General features: G+C 37.8%; 1 protein-coding gene across 5 annotated transcripts in view; it reads left to right on the plus strand.

The window, feature by feature from the left end:
* The window catches only part of ARL15 (ADP ribosylation factor like GTPase 15), a 239,060-nt gene that overhangs the window by 17,996 nt on the left and 204,198 nt on the right, over positions 1 to 16,866 (plus strand). Inside the window, exon 1 of one of the 5 annotated variants that reach the window (XM_018920639.3) lies at positions 3,516 to 3,609. The exons of the other annotated variants lie outside the window; for them this stretch is intronic. Within the exon in view, the coding sequence (XP_018776184.1) occupies positions 3,592 to 3,609 (18 nt within the window). The 5' untranslated portion in view covers positions 3,516 to 3,591. Of the gene's footprint in view, positions 1 to 3,515; positions 3,610 to 16,866 lie in introns of those variants that run through there. 5 annotated transcript variants of the gene reach the window in all.

Genomic DNA, 16,866 nt, shown 5'->3' on the forward strand with positions numbered 1-16,866 from the left:
ATTCTGTTCATGAGTTAGCTTTTTTTTTTTTTGGTGGAAAGACACTTTTAATTCTTACCATCACTATACGTATATCCATGGTGTTTTTAGTTTTTCTTCTCCCCTTAAAGTTGAAAATGTTTGCCTAGGTGTTGAAGTTAGTTCTCAAAGTGGTTTGCTGAACATCTGTTGCTACAGCTTCTTTATAATTATAGTCTGCTGTCTTCAAAGTAGTTTAAGATTGTATTCATGTGTAATTAAATCCATAAATGTTCTTGGAAAGGCTGTTCTACAGCATCTTTTAGAGCCTTTTAAAGTAAATAGTGCTTTTAGATCTGCCTTCTATTACAGTGTTTGTATTTTGATCAGTTTGATTATAGTGGATACAAATCATAAAGCTAGTTATATTTTGTCATATATGGCACTTTTGAGTGCAATTTCGTTTTTATGGGAAGGCTTTATATCGTACAAAACTATATTGAATTATTACTGTGTTTATATTGCTGGGTATTATGTTGTTTAAGAGTAGAAAACAACAGTGTTGAATATATGTCATAAATTCATACTGTGGTTCCACTTTTATGACGGTATATACCAAATTTTCAAAAGGAAGCTTTTAAGTAAGTGTTACTAGGATCTTAGATGTCATTTTGAGCAACAGACCTTTAGGAAATAGTAAAAATGTGAGAGGTGGTGTAAGAATATCTTTTGTCAGGGAAAGCAAAGCTACATACAGGTATGACATGGTGTGTTGTAACCAAAATTTTAAAATTCTGTTTCTGGTATTGTCACAATTGCCTGTGTCCATGCAGGCAGAAATCTAGTACCTTTATTTGCATCTGTGTTTGTCGCAGGGCTTCTCAAACTTACAACTTCATTTTTTAGCTTTATTTAATGCTACCAGTGAATGGTCTTGATCTACCTTGTTTCACTCAATCCTTTTGGTGTCTTCACGACTTCACTGACACAAATTATTTGTTATGCATTTATTGTATCATGGAATATCCTGTGTTGGAGGGGGCCCACATGGATTATTGAGTGAAACTTCTGGTGTTGCACAGGACAACCCAAAAAATTCCATCATGTGCATTTTCAAAATCCTTCTTGACTGATATACTGGGACCTTTACACATTACAGAAAAATAACATTGGTGGGTTTCCAGATACAATCCTGCAGAGCTTCTCATCTGAAAGAGGGTTTTTTAAAATTAGAGTAGGGAAAGCAGCAACAGCCAGTGAAATGAAATGTCCCACTTTCTCCTCCTCTTCTCTAAATCAAAGTGTAATTTAAGAGAGGGACACACAAGTCTGCTATGTGTTTCCTGGGCTTCCAACTGGATGCTGATGACAGAACTGAGAGTAGCTGCTCTTGAGAGTAGCATTTTCAAAACTTCATTTTAGCTTAGGGCACATGCTGGCACCAAGTTAAACAGATCCATAGTCTTCCAGTGGTTTCTTTTGCAAAATAAGACAACAAGTTTCCATGCCATAGCTGGGACTTTTACAAGGACATGTAGTGATATAGGACAAGGGGGAATGGCTTTGAACTGAAAGATTTAGGTTAGATATTAGGGAGAAATTATTTGCTGTGCAGATGGTGAGGTGCTGGTATAGGTTGCTGTGAGAAACTGTGGATGCCCATCCCTGAAAGTTTTCAAGGATATGTTCAATGGGACTTTGAGCATCCTGATTTAGTGAAACATGTCCTCAACATAATAAATATTGCATCTCAGGCAAAAACCATGACCCATCTTTTTTTGCTTATCTTTGCCTCAAATTCCATTAGTCATAGATTTTTTTAACCACTCTTTACACTGTGATGTAGTCAGACTACATACCTTTCACCCTAATAGAAGATAATTAATTGTACCCCCATTCTAAAAGTGCACAGACTTCCAAAGCATGTGAAATTTTATTTCTTAATCAGGCCTGTGTTGTGTTAGTGCTGTCTTGGAGATCTGCTTATTTCATTTAGTTGTCATTTTGGATTTAGTGGAAGACATTCCAGGGCAATTCTCTGGAACACATACGTGTGAGTATTAACCCTTCTGTACACAATCATACCTAGAGGCCTGACGGAGGTTGATACTCTGTTCCCTGCTGTCTCAAGTCTCTACTGTGACAAGCAAGCTACAGGCAGACAGGGATTACCTCAAACACATCAGTGTATTGGGAAACCATGCAAGATCTTGCCACGTGCACTTTTTGTCCGTGTGTGGAAAAAGATGTGGGATTTGTTATGAAGTTGAATCTTTGTAGGCAAAAAAGCTGGAACCATGGGGAGAAAGTGAAGCAAATGTGTTGACTAAGACTTGACAAAGACTTCTGGTTATTGACATCAAGATTTGTGTTTCAGATGCTTTTGCCTTGCTCTTCATAAGAGTTTTGTGTTGTTTTTTTTCTCTGCTTGAATTTATTGGCCATGGAAGAGAATGAGTCTTCAAAGAGAGAGGCTAATGAGCAGATTAGGTCATATAGTGGGATGTTAGAAAGAAGTAAATCTTTGTTCCAGTGGTTCTAAAATGCTTTTCACCATGCCATCTCACTTGACTTTGAACAAGAAGGTGACTCTGAAAGGGATCAAATGTGGAAAAACACACCTTGTCATATCAGATTAAAAAGCAATGGCCACGGTAGGTGAGAATCTCAAATACTGGATCTCAGCCTAGCAGGAAAGAATAATATAAGGATCATAAAAGAGAGTTTTAAATCAAAATAATCCATAAATAAAAAGGTAAAAACATATATTTAGAAAGAAAAAGAAAAAAAGAAGAAAAACAGCCAACCAAAAACCCAACTCCAAGCAACTAGAAAACCCAAAAAACGACTACTGTGGAGTAAACTAAGCTGAACTGAGGCTCTAGGACTATTGGATAATGAGCAAGAAAACCACAATAAAAGAAACTGTTGTTTTAGGTGTGTTTTGTGCTGAGCCTGTAATTAATTAATCTTTTATAAGCTATCACACTCCAATAATAATTTAGTGGTTGACAAATCAGCTCTAGATGGAGAATATGAATAAAGCTCTTAGTAAGTACAAAATCTGAATGTATTTGAAATGCCTGTGGAACTCTTCCACATGATGGTTTTATTATTCCGTATGCTTGTATTCCCAAATCTCACAGATAGTGGCTCAACTTTCCCAATGAGACACAAGCTATTTTGTTTTTCAGCAGGCTAAGCTGAGGTGTAAAATGAAAAGAACTTACTGATACTCCACAGCAATTTGTATGCAAGATCTTGTGGTTCTGAATCACAGTGCATGCCTTTGGGTGATTGGTGTATGGGCATTTGAATACTTATATAAGCCTTCTGCTCCTTTTATCATTGAAGTTAGAATATAATTAGAAAGAATCTGTTGTGATTCCAAATTTGTTTGCAAATTCTAGCCTGGTATTCAGAAAAGAGGGGGTTTGTAGCTTCTTTTGTGGGAGTTAAGGATTTTCTCTTTGAAAATTCTGTAGTGTGGGAAGCTCTTTCCTGAGGAAGGAAGATGTTTGTAATCTGCTCGAGTTCTTGAATAATATTGCAAAGAATGCCACTCAATTTCATGTTGTCACTTCTCTGTTCTCCTCTGACTTCTTTCAAGCTTTCTTTACAAGGCTGCTTTATATGAGATACGTGCACAAGGTAAGCTGGCATCATTTTTTTCTCCTAGCATCTGATTCAAATGAAGTAACCATTTTTCCACCATATATGTTAACTGTGACATTGTGTATGACCAGGCTACAAGATTTGCTGGTTTTGATTCCTTGTTCCCCTCATTGCTGGAATATTTTTTTAAAGAAAAGCTGCTTGTGTTATATTTCAGCATGTGTATTGCCTGCTTACTGTAGCAACTGCCATAAGGAAGGAATTCTTTTCTTAAGGAAAAGTGGAGGATTGAAAAGAAATTATAGAAGTGGTATATAAATTTTTACTATTGTGTGCTCAGTATGTTGAACTATTGCACATCTCTGTGTTGCTGTTTAGGCACTGGACACTGCTGTATTCCTTAGTTCTTAAACTGGCAGAAGTAACTTTCTGTTGGCTTTGTCTGTGTTTTGTACTGAAAACAGACTCCTTATTTGAAGAATAGGCTTTGTCTTGGTGGGGTTTTCCAAGATTAATTTGGGATACCAAAATAGTCTTTCTGTAAAGGTCTTTTTAATTGCTGTTTTGGGTTTGACAAGATTGAAATTTTGGAAGAAAGGCTTAATAGAGAAAAGTGTTTTATAGGCAGATGCCTTAAAGGATTTATGTGTTACTGATGCAAAACTTTGTGGCACAGATTGGTGAAGTATAAGAAGCCTCAGAAATAGGGAGTCCCCCTTAATACACAAATGTTTCTGTTTTTCATGTTCACATGATAACATCATAACAAATGGAGCTGAAAGGAGCAAGAGTCATCTAATTAATTCCTGGCTCAGAAGCAGGATGAACTATGACCAAACCAGTTCTGACCAGGCTGCTTTTCTGAAAAAAACCACATCAGGTTCCATAATCTCTGCTACAAACTCTTCCTGAGCTCAACTACCCCTACTTTCTATACACTTTTTTTTAAGATCTAGCCTAAATTTCCTGTTAATAATTCTTGCTTCAGTTTAAAATTTTTAGCTCAAGGTTACACGGGGCTTTGAGCAACCTGGTCTAGGGGAAGCTGTCCCTGCCCTTGGAGAGGAGATTGGAATTAGATGATCTTTGTGGCCCCTTCCAACCCAAACCATTCTATCATTCTTTGTCTTACAAACAGCAAAAAGTACACTCTTTGCTGGATTAAAAACTGCCTGGATGGCTGGGCCCAGAGAGTTGTGGTGAGTGGAGTTACATCCAGCTGGTGGCCGGTCATGAGTGGGGCTCTCCCGGGCTCAGTACTGCGGGCCCTGGAGAGCCCCACTGAGAGAGCCCCATTTCTGTTTAATATCTTTATCAATGACCTGGATGAGGGGGTCAAGTGCACCCTCACTCACTTTGCAGATGACACCAAGTTGAGCAGAAGTGTTGATCTGCTGGAGGGCAGGAAGGCCCTGCAGAGGGATCTGGGCAGGCTGCATCCATGGGCTGAGGCCAATGGAGTGAGGTTCAACAATGCCCAGTGCCAGGTCCTGCCCTTGGGTCACAACAGCCCCAGGCAGTGCCACAGGCTGGGACAGAGTGGCTGGAAAGGAGCTGGGGGTGCTGGTGACAGCAGCTGAACATGAGCCAGGGTGTGCCCAGGTGGCCAAGAAGGCCAATGGCATCCTGGCCTGGATCAGCCATGGTGTGGCCAGCAGGGCCAGGGCAGGGATTGTCCCCCTGCACTGGGCACTGCTGGGGGCACACCTGGAGTGCTGTGTCCAGCTCTGGGCCCCCCCTGCAAGAAAGGCACTGAGGAGCTGGAGAGAGTCCAGAGAAGGGCAGTGGAGCTGGGGCAGGGTCTGGAGCACCAGTCCTGTGAGGAGCAGCTGAGGGAGCTGGGGGTGTTTGTCCTGGAGAAAAGGAGACTCAGGGGTGACCCTATCACTCTCTACAACTCTGAAAGAAGGTTGTGGCTGGGGGCAGTCAGCCTTTTCTCTGCCAGCAAGCAATGTGATAAGAGGAAATTACTTCAAGCTGTGCCAGGCGAAGTTTAGAGTGGATAACAGGAAAATGTGTACTTAATATTTGCTAATACCTACCATCAAAATTCCACCATGGAAAGGGTAGTGAAGCTTTGGAACAGGCTTCCCAGGCAAGTGACTGATTCATCCACCCTCGGGGTATTTAAAAGATGTGTAGATATGTCACTAAGGGATCTGTTTTAGTGGTGGTCTTGGCTGTGCTGAGTTAATGCTTGGACTTAAAAATTATAAAAGCATTCTCTAACCTGAATGCTTCTAAGATTCTTTCCTATGTATAGTAGTGAAGTTTGCGCTAAAAACCCATTCCAAAATGCATACATCATTGGATGGTATTTGGTTTACAGGAATATGACTTGCTATGTAATTAGATTTCTGTCCTTAATTACTTGCATTTCATAGAATCGTAAAGAAGCTTGTGTTGGTGTCACTGAAACTGCAGGGAAGACAAAAATTCTCCAAAAACTCTCCATTTTTAGTGTTAGAGAATTAAAGCATTACTTTATTCTGGCCAGGAAGTGCAACAGAAACCATTTCATCCCCACATTGCTTGGGTTGTGCAGAGAAAATCATTTAATCACACATCATTTTTACTGGATTTTTCAAATATCTATACAGTCAAAACCCAAAGAAATTAATTGGTTCAATGTTCATTGGTCCCAAGTTATACAGTACTTGGTATTTGGTTTCCAGCTGGTTATTGATCTCTTCACCTTAGATGGTTCTCATTCTTTGTTTTTTTACCTGTCTTTTCCAAACCAGGAGTCTCCAGCCATGCCAGGAGTGAGTTTTGGTCATTAATGGTACTTATCTTTTGTGTATTTTCTGTATTGCTCCCAGTCTGCTCAAATGTGAAGGTCATCAGGCCTGGAGTGGTGAAACAGTCCTTTGAAAGGAAACCTTAAGTCCTTTACCCCTGGCAAAGGTGAATAAAACCCCTCAATAAGTTGTATAAAGCAATTTAAAGTTGTTATCTTTTCTAAGAGGATGTGGAAGGAACCTTAAAGATCATCCAGTTCCAGTCATCCCTCTGTGGGCAGGGACACCTTCCACTATTCCAGGTTGTTGAGAGTGCCTTTCAACCTGGCCTTGAGCAGTGCCAGGGATGGGGCATCCATGGCTTCTCTGCGGAACCCGTGCCAGTGCCTCACCACCCCCACAGTAAAGAATTTCTTCCTAAATGGTAACTAAACTTCTTCTCTTTTAGTGTAAAGCCATTGCCCCTCATCACTCTCCCTCTTATTTATTTAGGTAGTTATTTTATTAATTTATTTTTTATTCATTTAGTTATTTTTTGTTTGGTATTCAGTTTTATTATTGTTTAATCATTACAGACCAAGGAACTCCAGTGAAGGTGTTAACTATGATCTTTACAGAGACACCTCATTCTATTTGTGATTTAACACTCAGAAAGTTGCTAAAAGTTGGAAATGTATCTGTAGGGCCAAACCAATATATGTGATGTTTTTGAAATGTACATTCTTTCTTTTTTACTGCTAAATATTTGAGCAAATTGTAAGTTTGTTTCACATTCTGGTTGCATGTCACCAAAGGCGACCGATTGGCTGTCAGTACCAGGACTCTTCTCAACGGTATCTTCAGGCAGTTCTTGATGTTTTTTGTAACTCAATGTTTTGGCAACAAAACATTTTATTACAAAGTTATCAGTTTTCTAGGTTTTCTCTTAATTTGTACTTTAATTATATCGTCCTACTTACCTGAGTTAGAAGTTTAAAAATCTGTTAGAAGGGTAGTAATTTTTTATGGAGAAGAGTTTCTTGATTTCCCCCACCAGTTTTGGATTGCTCCTGTGAGCTGAAGGGGCAAATAGCAGTCCTTACCAAGTAATGTAATTTTTTTTTTTTCAGTGCTGTCATTATCAAAATGGCAAAGTTGAGCTATGTCAGATTGAGCTGGTTCAGTATATTTCCAAGACCAGATACTGTGCAGCTGGTTTTAGACTCTTATATCTTTGAAATACCCTTAAACATGTTTTTGATCAGCAGGTCCTAACTGTCTTATAGGGTGAAATTTATGTTAAACTTCTCAATTTTGAAGGAAACCTAATGTGAATTCCCCTGTTTAAAACTGAAGTGGAATGTAGTTCAAGAGAAAGGAGAAGATGCTGTTTAGCGAGAAGTAATAATTTATTGTTTTTTAATTACATGATGGATGTGTGGAATAAGTCCTCAAATGGAGCAAAACCAAACCCAGAAAAATGAAAACCACAGGAATGAAAACTAATTTTCAAACAATACGTTTCTGTTGGCATATTTCGAGCAACGTTTGTAAACAAATTGGTTTTGGGCTGGTTCTTATTCTGTAAAATTAAAACAGAAGTAGATTGTATTGTTAGATATTTTTATAATACTGAATTTTGAATGATATATTTATTTAAAATAAAGCCCAAGTATACAAGTCAGCCTATTTTCAATGAAGTGACTTGGGACAATTATCTAATAATTTGAGCAAAAGACTATATACAATTTCTGTCTTAGTAGTACCTTTGCAATTGTGAAAGTAAACATTATATTTGTAGAACTTAGCATCACATGTGGTTTTTTTTTCAAAAAGCCTGAAAGCAGAATACTTTCATAATGGTGGTTAGTAGTACAAAATACATTTTACAGTGATTGTGAGATTAAGGTAATTTAAACAAACAGTCTCTGTGTGTTGAGGACTTCACAGGTGATTCAGTATTTTTGAAGGTTGTTTTGGCTTGCTGTGTTTTTTTGGAAGTTGTTGAGTTTTTCGCCTCTCCCATGCCCCAGCAGGTAAGGCTTCTCTTGGTCTTCTTTTACAGAAATACAGTATATAACTTGAACTTCAAATTGTATTTTTGTGCTGTAATATAGGATTGTTCTAGTATATGATGTTCTACTAGTTGCCAACAATAGTAATAAGAGAAAAAAAAAGCAGTTATGTATGGGTCCAAGGGTGTTCTGTGCTAGCTTGTATCAGACGGGTGTATGTATTTGGAGTACCTTCTGTCCTGTAGAAAAAATCTGAGGATGATGGTGCTTGAATATAAGCTGTAACTTTTTCGGGTAACCTGTCACTTTAAGTAGGCAAGTGTCCAAAGTGCAAACAAGCCTCAGTTATATTTCAGTGCAGTGCTGCTATAATTAAGCCAGGAAAAGGTCCTTAGGCAGTGCCCAATTCTGCTTTTTTCAAGGGTTATGAGTCTTGGGAATGTGCAGAAAGGTGTAGAAAAACAGCTATAGTTTGGCAAACAATAGCCTTCTCTGGCAAAACTTGGTTTTGTCTCAGGCAAGCATTTTGATCAAGCTACATAGACCTCCAAACAATAACATGAGTGTTTTTTTCTATAGTTCAATATCCCCTTTATATTTCTTTGTTTAAAGTTTAAAGCCAACTGCTTCATGAGGAAATGATAAGGTTGACTTTATTTTTGTTGGGGAAATCCAGGTTGAAAGTTCTGTGTTGCCACAGGGTGTGAATTGGAGGATATAAGTACAGGGGCCCTCCCTATTTTAGCAGAAGTCTTTTTAAAGCTTTACACAAAGGGATCTATAGAACATGAACTAAACTTTTTTTTTTCTAAATGGCTAAACAGGATGTAGATATAAATAATAATCCAGTACAAACTTATTTTGGTGGTGCTTTCTCACACACAGCTTCTTGTATATTGAGAAATGCAGTTTCCTTTCAGAAACACTTTTTTCATAGTTTCCAGATGGTGCTTAAGAAGAATTCATGCCATTTAAAAAGTATTTGAAACCTCTTTTTCCAAGGTGTTGTAATTTTTTTTTCGCTAACAGTGATTTTTGATTAAGAAAAAGAAAAATTTATTCTGACTTTTCTCAACTCTCTGCAAAATATTCATGGTTGAGCAAGCAAGTAGTCAGGTACTGGAGGAGAGACTTCTCATACATACCCTGTTAATAAAACAAATGTTTGGATTCTGTCTTTTTAGACCACTCCTGTTCTTGAATACAAGGTGAATACTAGTTTAATGAAACTTTCCTCAAAAATTGCATCTTGATTTATTGTAACAATAGTCACTCTATCACTTTAAGACTCCTTATTTTTGTTTTTTTTTAATATGTCTGCTCAGTAGCTTATCTGTGGTTTATTCCATACAGTCAAATCACTGTTGCTGACCCACACTTTCTACATAGCAACAGGGAAATCCTTTGTGAAGTTACCACAGGCAGAGATTTCACAGAGAGGCAGTAGCAGAATGTGAAACCATTTCTAATTCTGGCAGTATGCTTGAATGTTTAATTTTCATGTTGGAGATACTGTCCTGCCTTGAGGGCAGATATCATGGTTGATGTAATCTGAAGAAAATAGGAAAACCTTTGATTTGCTATGATAGGAGAGTTGGGAAATACCTTTGTATGAAAGCAGGAAAGAAATGTTTGTCAATCTTGTTGACATTTTATAACATCTTGTTCAGACAGGCTAGTTTTGAATCACTGGTGTGTCTTCAGATTTAAAACACAGTGGGAGTGAATTTAGGCAGAGTTGGGGCTGGTTGATTGGTTTTTTTGGCAGCATAGTTTGTATTAAGCTATTTCTTGCTCTGAGTATTGTTGCCACACAACAGGCTTTGTATATTTTTATTCTTTTGTATTCTCCTATATTATCTTATTCTGTAAAGTTATAACTAGCTAAAATGTTTTCCCTCCCATTTGTCTTTTGTAGTTAAATTTGAGATAATTCTCACGGCAATACTACTCCTGGCAAACCTTATAGGTATGCTAATTTCTAGTATAATTCCTTTCAAGCTGGACCATCTTGTCTCAGCAGAAGTGTTTTCTCCTTCTAGTCAGGACTAGTTTATAATGCCTGATTCTTTCTTATGAGTGTCTAAATTGTTGAGGGGAGCCAGGATCTGGCTCTGTGAACCTTTGTCAGTGCTGGTAAGGGCTTTGTGCTTTGCATTCTACATTTTCCTTACCTGGTGTTAGGGATTTATGTTTTTATTTTTGCATTTCTATGGCTCAGCTTCCGCCTTCACTCAGTCACCTGCTTTGATGAAATATGTTAGCCTTGTACTTCTGGAATTATGTCTGAATGGTAGGTCACTTGTGACACTCAAGCTGACCTGTTTTGTCTGTGGATCAAAATCATTCTGTATTACTGCCCCTCCTTTTTGTACAGACAGAAGATTTTGGGGAGGATTCTGAGACCTAAGAGGTGTATGCATGCAATGTGCACTCATCCGTTCTTTGCTTCTTCCATGGTAGTTTCTTCAATTGTTACAAATTCAATGCTTACTGCCTCAAGTGCTTGGTCTGCAAGGTGTTAGTAGGAATGTCTATAAAGTTTTTTTCTGTTTTCTTTCTATTATTACCTTCCTTCTTTTTTAAAAAATTCTCTTTTTTTTTAATAGTCCTCCTTTTAAGCCTGTTCCTTGTCTAAGCCCTGACTTGTTGGGCTGTGTCTTCTGTGAGCTACTGACTTCTAAAAGTTCTCTGTGACTCTTTAGTTATTATCTGTTATTTGATTTTTTCCTAAAACGATTTCACTGAAATTTTTTTCCTCAAAGACTATTTTGGTGTTGGCAAGCTCAAAACATTGGCAATTTATCCTTTTTATTTTCTGGAAAAGTGCTAGTTTTCCAACTTTGGAATTCCTTTTTGGTGGTCTTTAATCTGCTATGAGGAACTGAGAGAAGACTTGAAGCTCAAAATATGTCCAGGGGTTAGGAGAACAGAGCAGAGTGAATCTTCAAGATTGAGATTGCCCATCTCCTTATTTAGGTAAATCTTTATATGAATAAACCTTGATGGATATCTGTGCTTGTGGAAGCTGGAAATTAGTGACTCAGCAATGATCCTATCTAGTCCTGTATTCCCACTGAAAGTAGGAAGAGTCAGCACAATGCTGAATCTTGAGTTTACCAAAAGGGGGCTTTACTTTCTATCTAGTTTGTGTTGAATACCTCTCATGACTCTCTGAAGCTGCTGTGAGTTCTTACTTCCAGCTTTTTGAATACACACTGCTGATTGGTTTTCTTCAGTCTACAGTAAAAACTTCCATAAATTCAGGGCTGTGGTTCTCAGAATCCAGTAATATGTATTCTCAGAGAATTTTTTAATGAAATCTGATAATGATTCTAGCTCAAACCAAAAACTACCATGCCTACCTTTCCCAAATAAAAAAAAAGTAAGAGGAAGATGAGAGGCAGGGAGGAAGAAAATTTGTGTTCCAGCCTTTTATCTGGTCATCTGTGGGATTTGGGAAAGATGCATATTCTTGTGCTGAGAAATTTGTTAGTTTTATGAAAGCCTTTTCTAAGGCATTGATAAGAATGTGGAGAATGGAGGACAGTGGTATCAGGGTTCTTAGTTGACTGTTCTTTGGTTCACATGACTGAATTAAATTTGATTGTTGGATCTGAGATCAAGAAAATGTTTTTTTTCTGAAATCAGGTTGTCTGGCCTGTGTTGCTTCCTTCATTTCCACTATGGTTAGGAGGTGGTTTGCCTATGAGCTGGTAATTTTACCTGCTCTGCATCCTAAATGTTGAGGTCAGGTGTTGATAATAGCCTCCTCCTGTTTTGAGGTACCTGGTGGCTAAAGTAATTTAGCATAACTGACATCTCTGGGTCTGTTTTATAGTAACCTTTGAATAAAATCAATGGCATACATGTTAGTGAATTGAAAACTCTGGTGTTCATTTCCATCTTTAAACAAATTGCGCTTTTCTTTGAAAATTAGGACCAGAAGCAGTGACAATACTTGTAAGCAAATTACTGATGTAGACATGGTCTGTTCTTCTTCGTGAGTCCCAGTCATTATTTTGGCTCATGCCTGTGCATTGCTAATTTGACTGTCTCATACCACATTCTGTAAAATTTCTGTCTGCTTCAGTTGTCTTGCTGCATGACTGGTCATAAGAAACATGTCCTACAGAGCTATTTCATAAAGCCTGCGTGCTTCTATACCATGTGAGTATTGCCTGAGGGCTTAACACACTGTGATTGCAAAGCAATGTTTGCTTATTAAAACTCAGAAGAGTTTATCACTGACAGTGTGTATGGTTTCATGTAAAATTACTGAGAAAAATCCTGCTATGTTTTAGAGAGTGGTTATAAACCATGCGATTCCGATCTGAAAAATCCTAGTAATTTCCATCCTCTCTTCCTGAGTTTAGGTACTGTGAGACTGTGTGGTCCTTCTCTGCCCTTATTTTCAAGTGGACATTCAGCTATTAAATATAATGTTAGTTTATTTTTCCTAATGTCTCCAAGCCTTTTGCAGAAAATAATGGAAATTTAAAAGAAGCAAATATTACCAGTTCTCCTTAAATTTTACTGGTGTTTCTCAAAAAAAATCTTCCAGACTAGTCTTCTCCATTCCCCAGCACTGTCTAGCAAGAGCCTACATTTCCAGTGGTTATTCATCTTAACTTTAGCTGGTAGTAGTAGCTTCTTTCTTCCAGGTCAGGAGAATGAGAAACAGCTGCAATTCCTGGGTGTAGGTGTCAGAAGTTCACATCTTGCCCTGAAGTGGCTGAGCTGTGGCCAGCTAAAGGTAGATGATTGTTCCCTAGATAGTGTAAGTGGATCAGTAGCTACTGTGAATTGTGTTGTTCAAATCTTAATTGGTTTTATTGAATCTGTTGACTGGCAGACTCTGGGTGTAAAAATTAATATTAAAATACTATTTTGTCTTTTGTCAGATGTTAAATGAGTTGGTGCACAGAAATTGAACAGACTGTCTCATAAGATACTAATACATTATTTGAAAACTACTTCAGATGGCAAGTGAACTCTTGGGAAATGACATTGAATTGAATGTTATAAAAATATAGTCTGACACAGCCTTGGTGTGTAAACCAATTTAATTGTAAATCACTGTAATTGTCTAAACTGCATATGAAGAGATTTCATAGATACCAGTTCAAAGGAGGAAGATAATGAAACCCAGAAACTGAGTATAGTGCAATTAAAAAGAGAACAGATTAGGTGGGTTGAAAAGGGGAGGTCTGTGCCCACTTAACAATTAAGTGCTTCCTATTTTAGTGAATTCGAAACAAATGACCAGTGCGTGAATGCATGTTGAATGAAACAGCTACATATGAAGACTAGAAGAGACGGATTTTATGTAACTCAGCAAAATAGTTTGTGTGTGTTAGCTTGACATGCAAACTGAGAAGTGACAAAGCTATTAGTGAATGGATAAAACTATTATGACTATTATGACTGGATAAAACTTACTGGTCCTTTCTTTTCTTTGGAAGAGAAGCAAATGTGGATGCTAGAAGCAGGATAGTGATGCAGTTTGATAAATAACTTTTGTTCCTTTACCTAAAGCATGACAGAGGTCTTTTTCCATCTCTCTGCTAAAAATTATGGAAATAAGATACCTCCAGCTCTGTTTAAAAACAAAAAACGTGAAAGTTTTTAAATCCTTCCCATTCTGATTTCAGAGGACACTACAGAATTTGGGACTTTTTTCTTAGAATAATTACATAAAAGAGGAAAATTAATTTTTTTAGAGGGTTGTACTTCTTTTTAATATGTAGAGGGGCTTGATGCTGTAAGATCATGTTGGCATTTAACAGTATTTGAAGGGCTAAATGTTTATATGGGTATTTCATTATATTTGCCCTCAACAGCAAACAGTCTTAGAGGTATGAAACCTCAGGTTTTCATGAGGTGGTCTACAAACAATATTTGTAGACCACCTTACAAGAGCCTTACATATGTATACGTCAATGCTCTGTTGTACATTTTGTCTTAGAAGCCACTGGCAGACATGGAATCACAGAATCAATTAGGCTGGAAAAGAGCTTCGAGGTCATAGGGAACACCTTGTCAACTAGACCATGGCACTAAATGCCACATCCAGTCTTTCCTTTAACACTTCCAGGGATGGTGACTCTGCCACCTCCTTGGGCAGGCTGTTTCAATGCTTGACAACCGTTTTGTGAAGTAATTCCTTGTGATGTCCAACCTGAACTTTCCCTGGTGCAGCTTAAGACTATGTCCTCTTTTCTGTAAATTTGTATGGAAATCTGTGTTTTACTCTTCTTACTAAAACATAATCTGTACATGTCTGTTCCTAAAAACAATCAGCTTTTGTGAAGTTGCAGTCTGTTTATACTTAGCCCTGTTAGCATTTTCTATTCACTGCTGAAGGTTCTGTCCTAGCAGATTAAAAAAAAAATAAATTAATCTTCCCTCCCTTTTGACAGATGTACCTATAAGTAAACTCAGCCCAATTTTAACACATAATCAGCCATAACCTTCTGGCTATGATCCAATGCTGAAGTTACAGCAGGACTTCTACAGCAGTAACTTTGAAACTGGCAGACATGTGTGGATTGTTCTGGTACTGATGACAAAAACCACTTCCCTATCAGTGTGTTGGCATCTGATTTTTTCATTTTTCATTAACATCTAAAGCAATGGTCAAATGCAACTTTGATCTGCCTGGAATGGAGGGAGAGAAGTGTGGTTACCTGTCTTAGCTGCTAGAACATAGTTGGAATGCTCCCATATCTGCTCAAGTCCAAGTCACCCAGTTTTGTTTAAAACACTGTCTGTGATAATTTATGCATTGTCTCTTTCCAGGAAAGCGAGTGGAGATGCTGCAAGTATTCCTTTAAATCTGACACATGAGTGACATTCTCCCTCAGAAGACCCATACATCAAACTCTTCCAGACCATTCAAAATTTAGGAGACATTAGAATTGTCTGATTGCAAAGCCAGGTTATCACAGATTGGGAAATATACAAGCAAGATAATCCTGCCTAATTTGCCTTCTCTGTTTTATGTGTGTTTTGGTATTTAATTACCTAACATTGCTTTGTTTTCCTTCTTCCTTTCCCCACTGAACCCATGAGTCATTCATTGCACAGGATGGGTGGTGGTAATTTAATTAGCTACTGTTAACAATTGTGGAGAAAAACTGAGTTAGATGTTGTTGTCTCAAATTCTTTTTTGCTGTTTGTTCTGAAGTAGAAATAGAATGCAAAGATAGCCATATTAGGTCAGCCCAAATACATTGCTTGACAAGCAAAGTGTTTTACAAGAGCCATAAACAAATTCGTATGAAGTTATAAGAACAGGAAATGTGTATGCACTAATGTTACCCAGTAAATTACAAGTTTGCAACTCTTTTAAGCCTGAGAGATTCTGGAATTTGGTGTGGCTTGTGTTCTTTTATTATCAGTAGATTTTTGTCTCTGACCATGTCCAGCTTCTTCAAGAAGTCAGGAAGAATACATGGCCTCTTTTTCAAATAAGCTGGTGATTCTTCAGGTGAACTATCAGTTCCTCAAGGACCCACTCATGTCCTTCTGAAGTTGTGTCTGATGAGCTGGACTCAATGGCTCTTAAACCTTGTATGGGAAGAGATGTTTGCAGTTACCTCTACCACTACCCTCTAGAACCTACCTAAACTTTCATCTGTGTGTCAGACCTCTCTAAAATTCTCTTTTCCTAAATAAAGAAACTAAGATTGCTTAGGTTTAAGATTGCTTGAAGGAAATGTTATCCCATATTTTGATCATCCTTTTTTGTCCTTTTCCCACATCTCTTAACATTTTTGATATAAAGGAAATAAAGATCTTAGGTATAGTCTTAGGTATATATATGGTTATATTGAAACACAGATTTACACAATGGCTTGATGACGTTCCTGTACTTCATTCTAATTTTTTTTTAAATCAGGGACTAAACTCCTGCTTTAAAGTGATTGTCATAACCCCAGATCTTTTTTTCTGAGCAATAGACCATATTAACTTATTAGGACTGCTGGTATTTTCCCTACATGTAGATCACTTTATTTGTTGAACGTCACCTTCCATTCTGATGTCTTTTCAGTTTCACGTTGTCCCTCCATGAAGCTTTACCCTGTACTGTTTTGAGAAACAGTATCTTTCTTGCTGCTTGCCTTTGCCACAGCAGATCCATCACAGTTCCTTGAGAAATTTTGCAAGTGGCCTCCATGCACTGCAGAATTGACCCTCTGTTTCCGGACACTTAACCTGTTACTTGTCCATACAAGGCTGTTCTTTTTCTGTCATGCTGACTTAGGTTTCTTCAGCTTCTGAAGAATTTTATAGAAAGCTTACTGAAAATACACCTTGACTATGCTTTTGTGGGTTTTTATGTGGCAGTCGTGGCTACTGTCAGGGTACCTCACAAATGCTGAATTTTATTTATTCATCTTGTAAAACATCTTCAATTATAGAACAGAGCATAAAGTAGCTGAAGTCTAAACTGTTTAATAACTTGCCAGTTTCAGACTCACTCATTTTTTTTCCTCTCAATTTCTCCCCCAGAATTCTCATCTTCCTGGAACATGCCATCATTTCTGCTACAT

This window comes from Serinus canaria, chromosome Z, assembly GCF_022539315.1.
Source record: "Serinus canaria isolate serCan28SL12 chromosome Z, serCan2020, whole genome shotgun sequence".
Lineage (NCBI taxonomy): Eukaryota > Metazoa > Chordata > Aves > Passeriformes > Fringillidae > Serinus > Serinus canaria.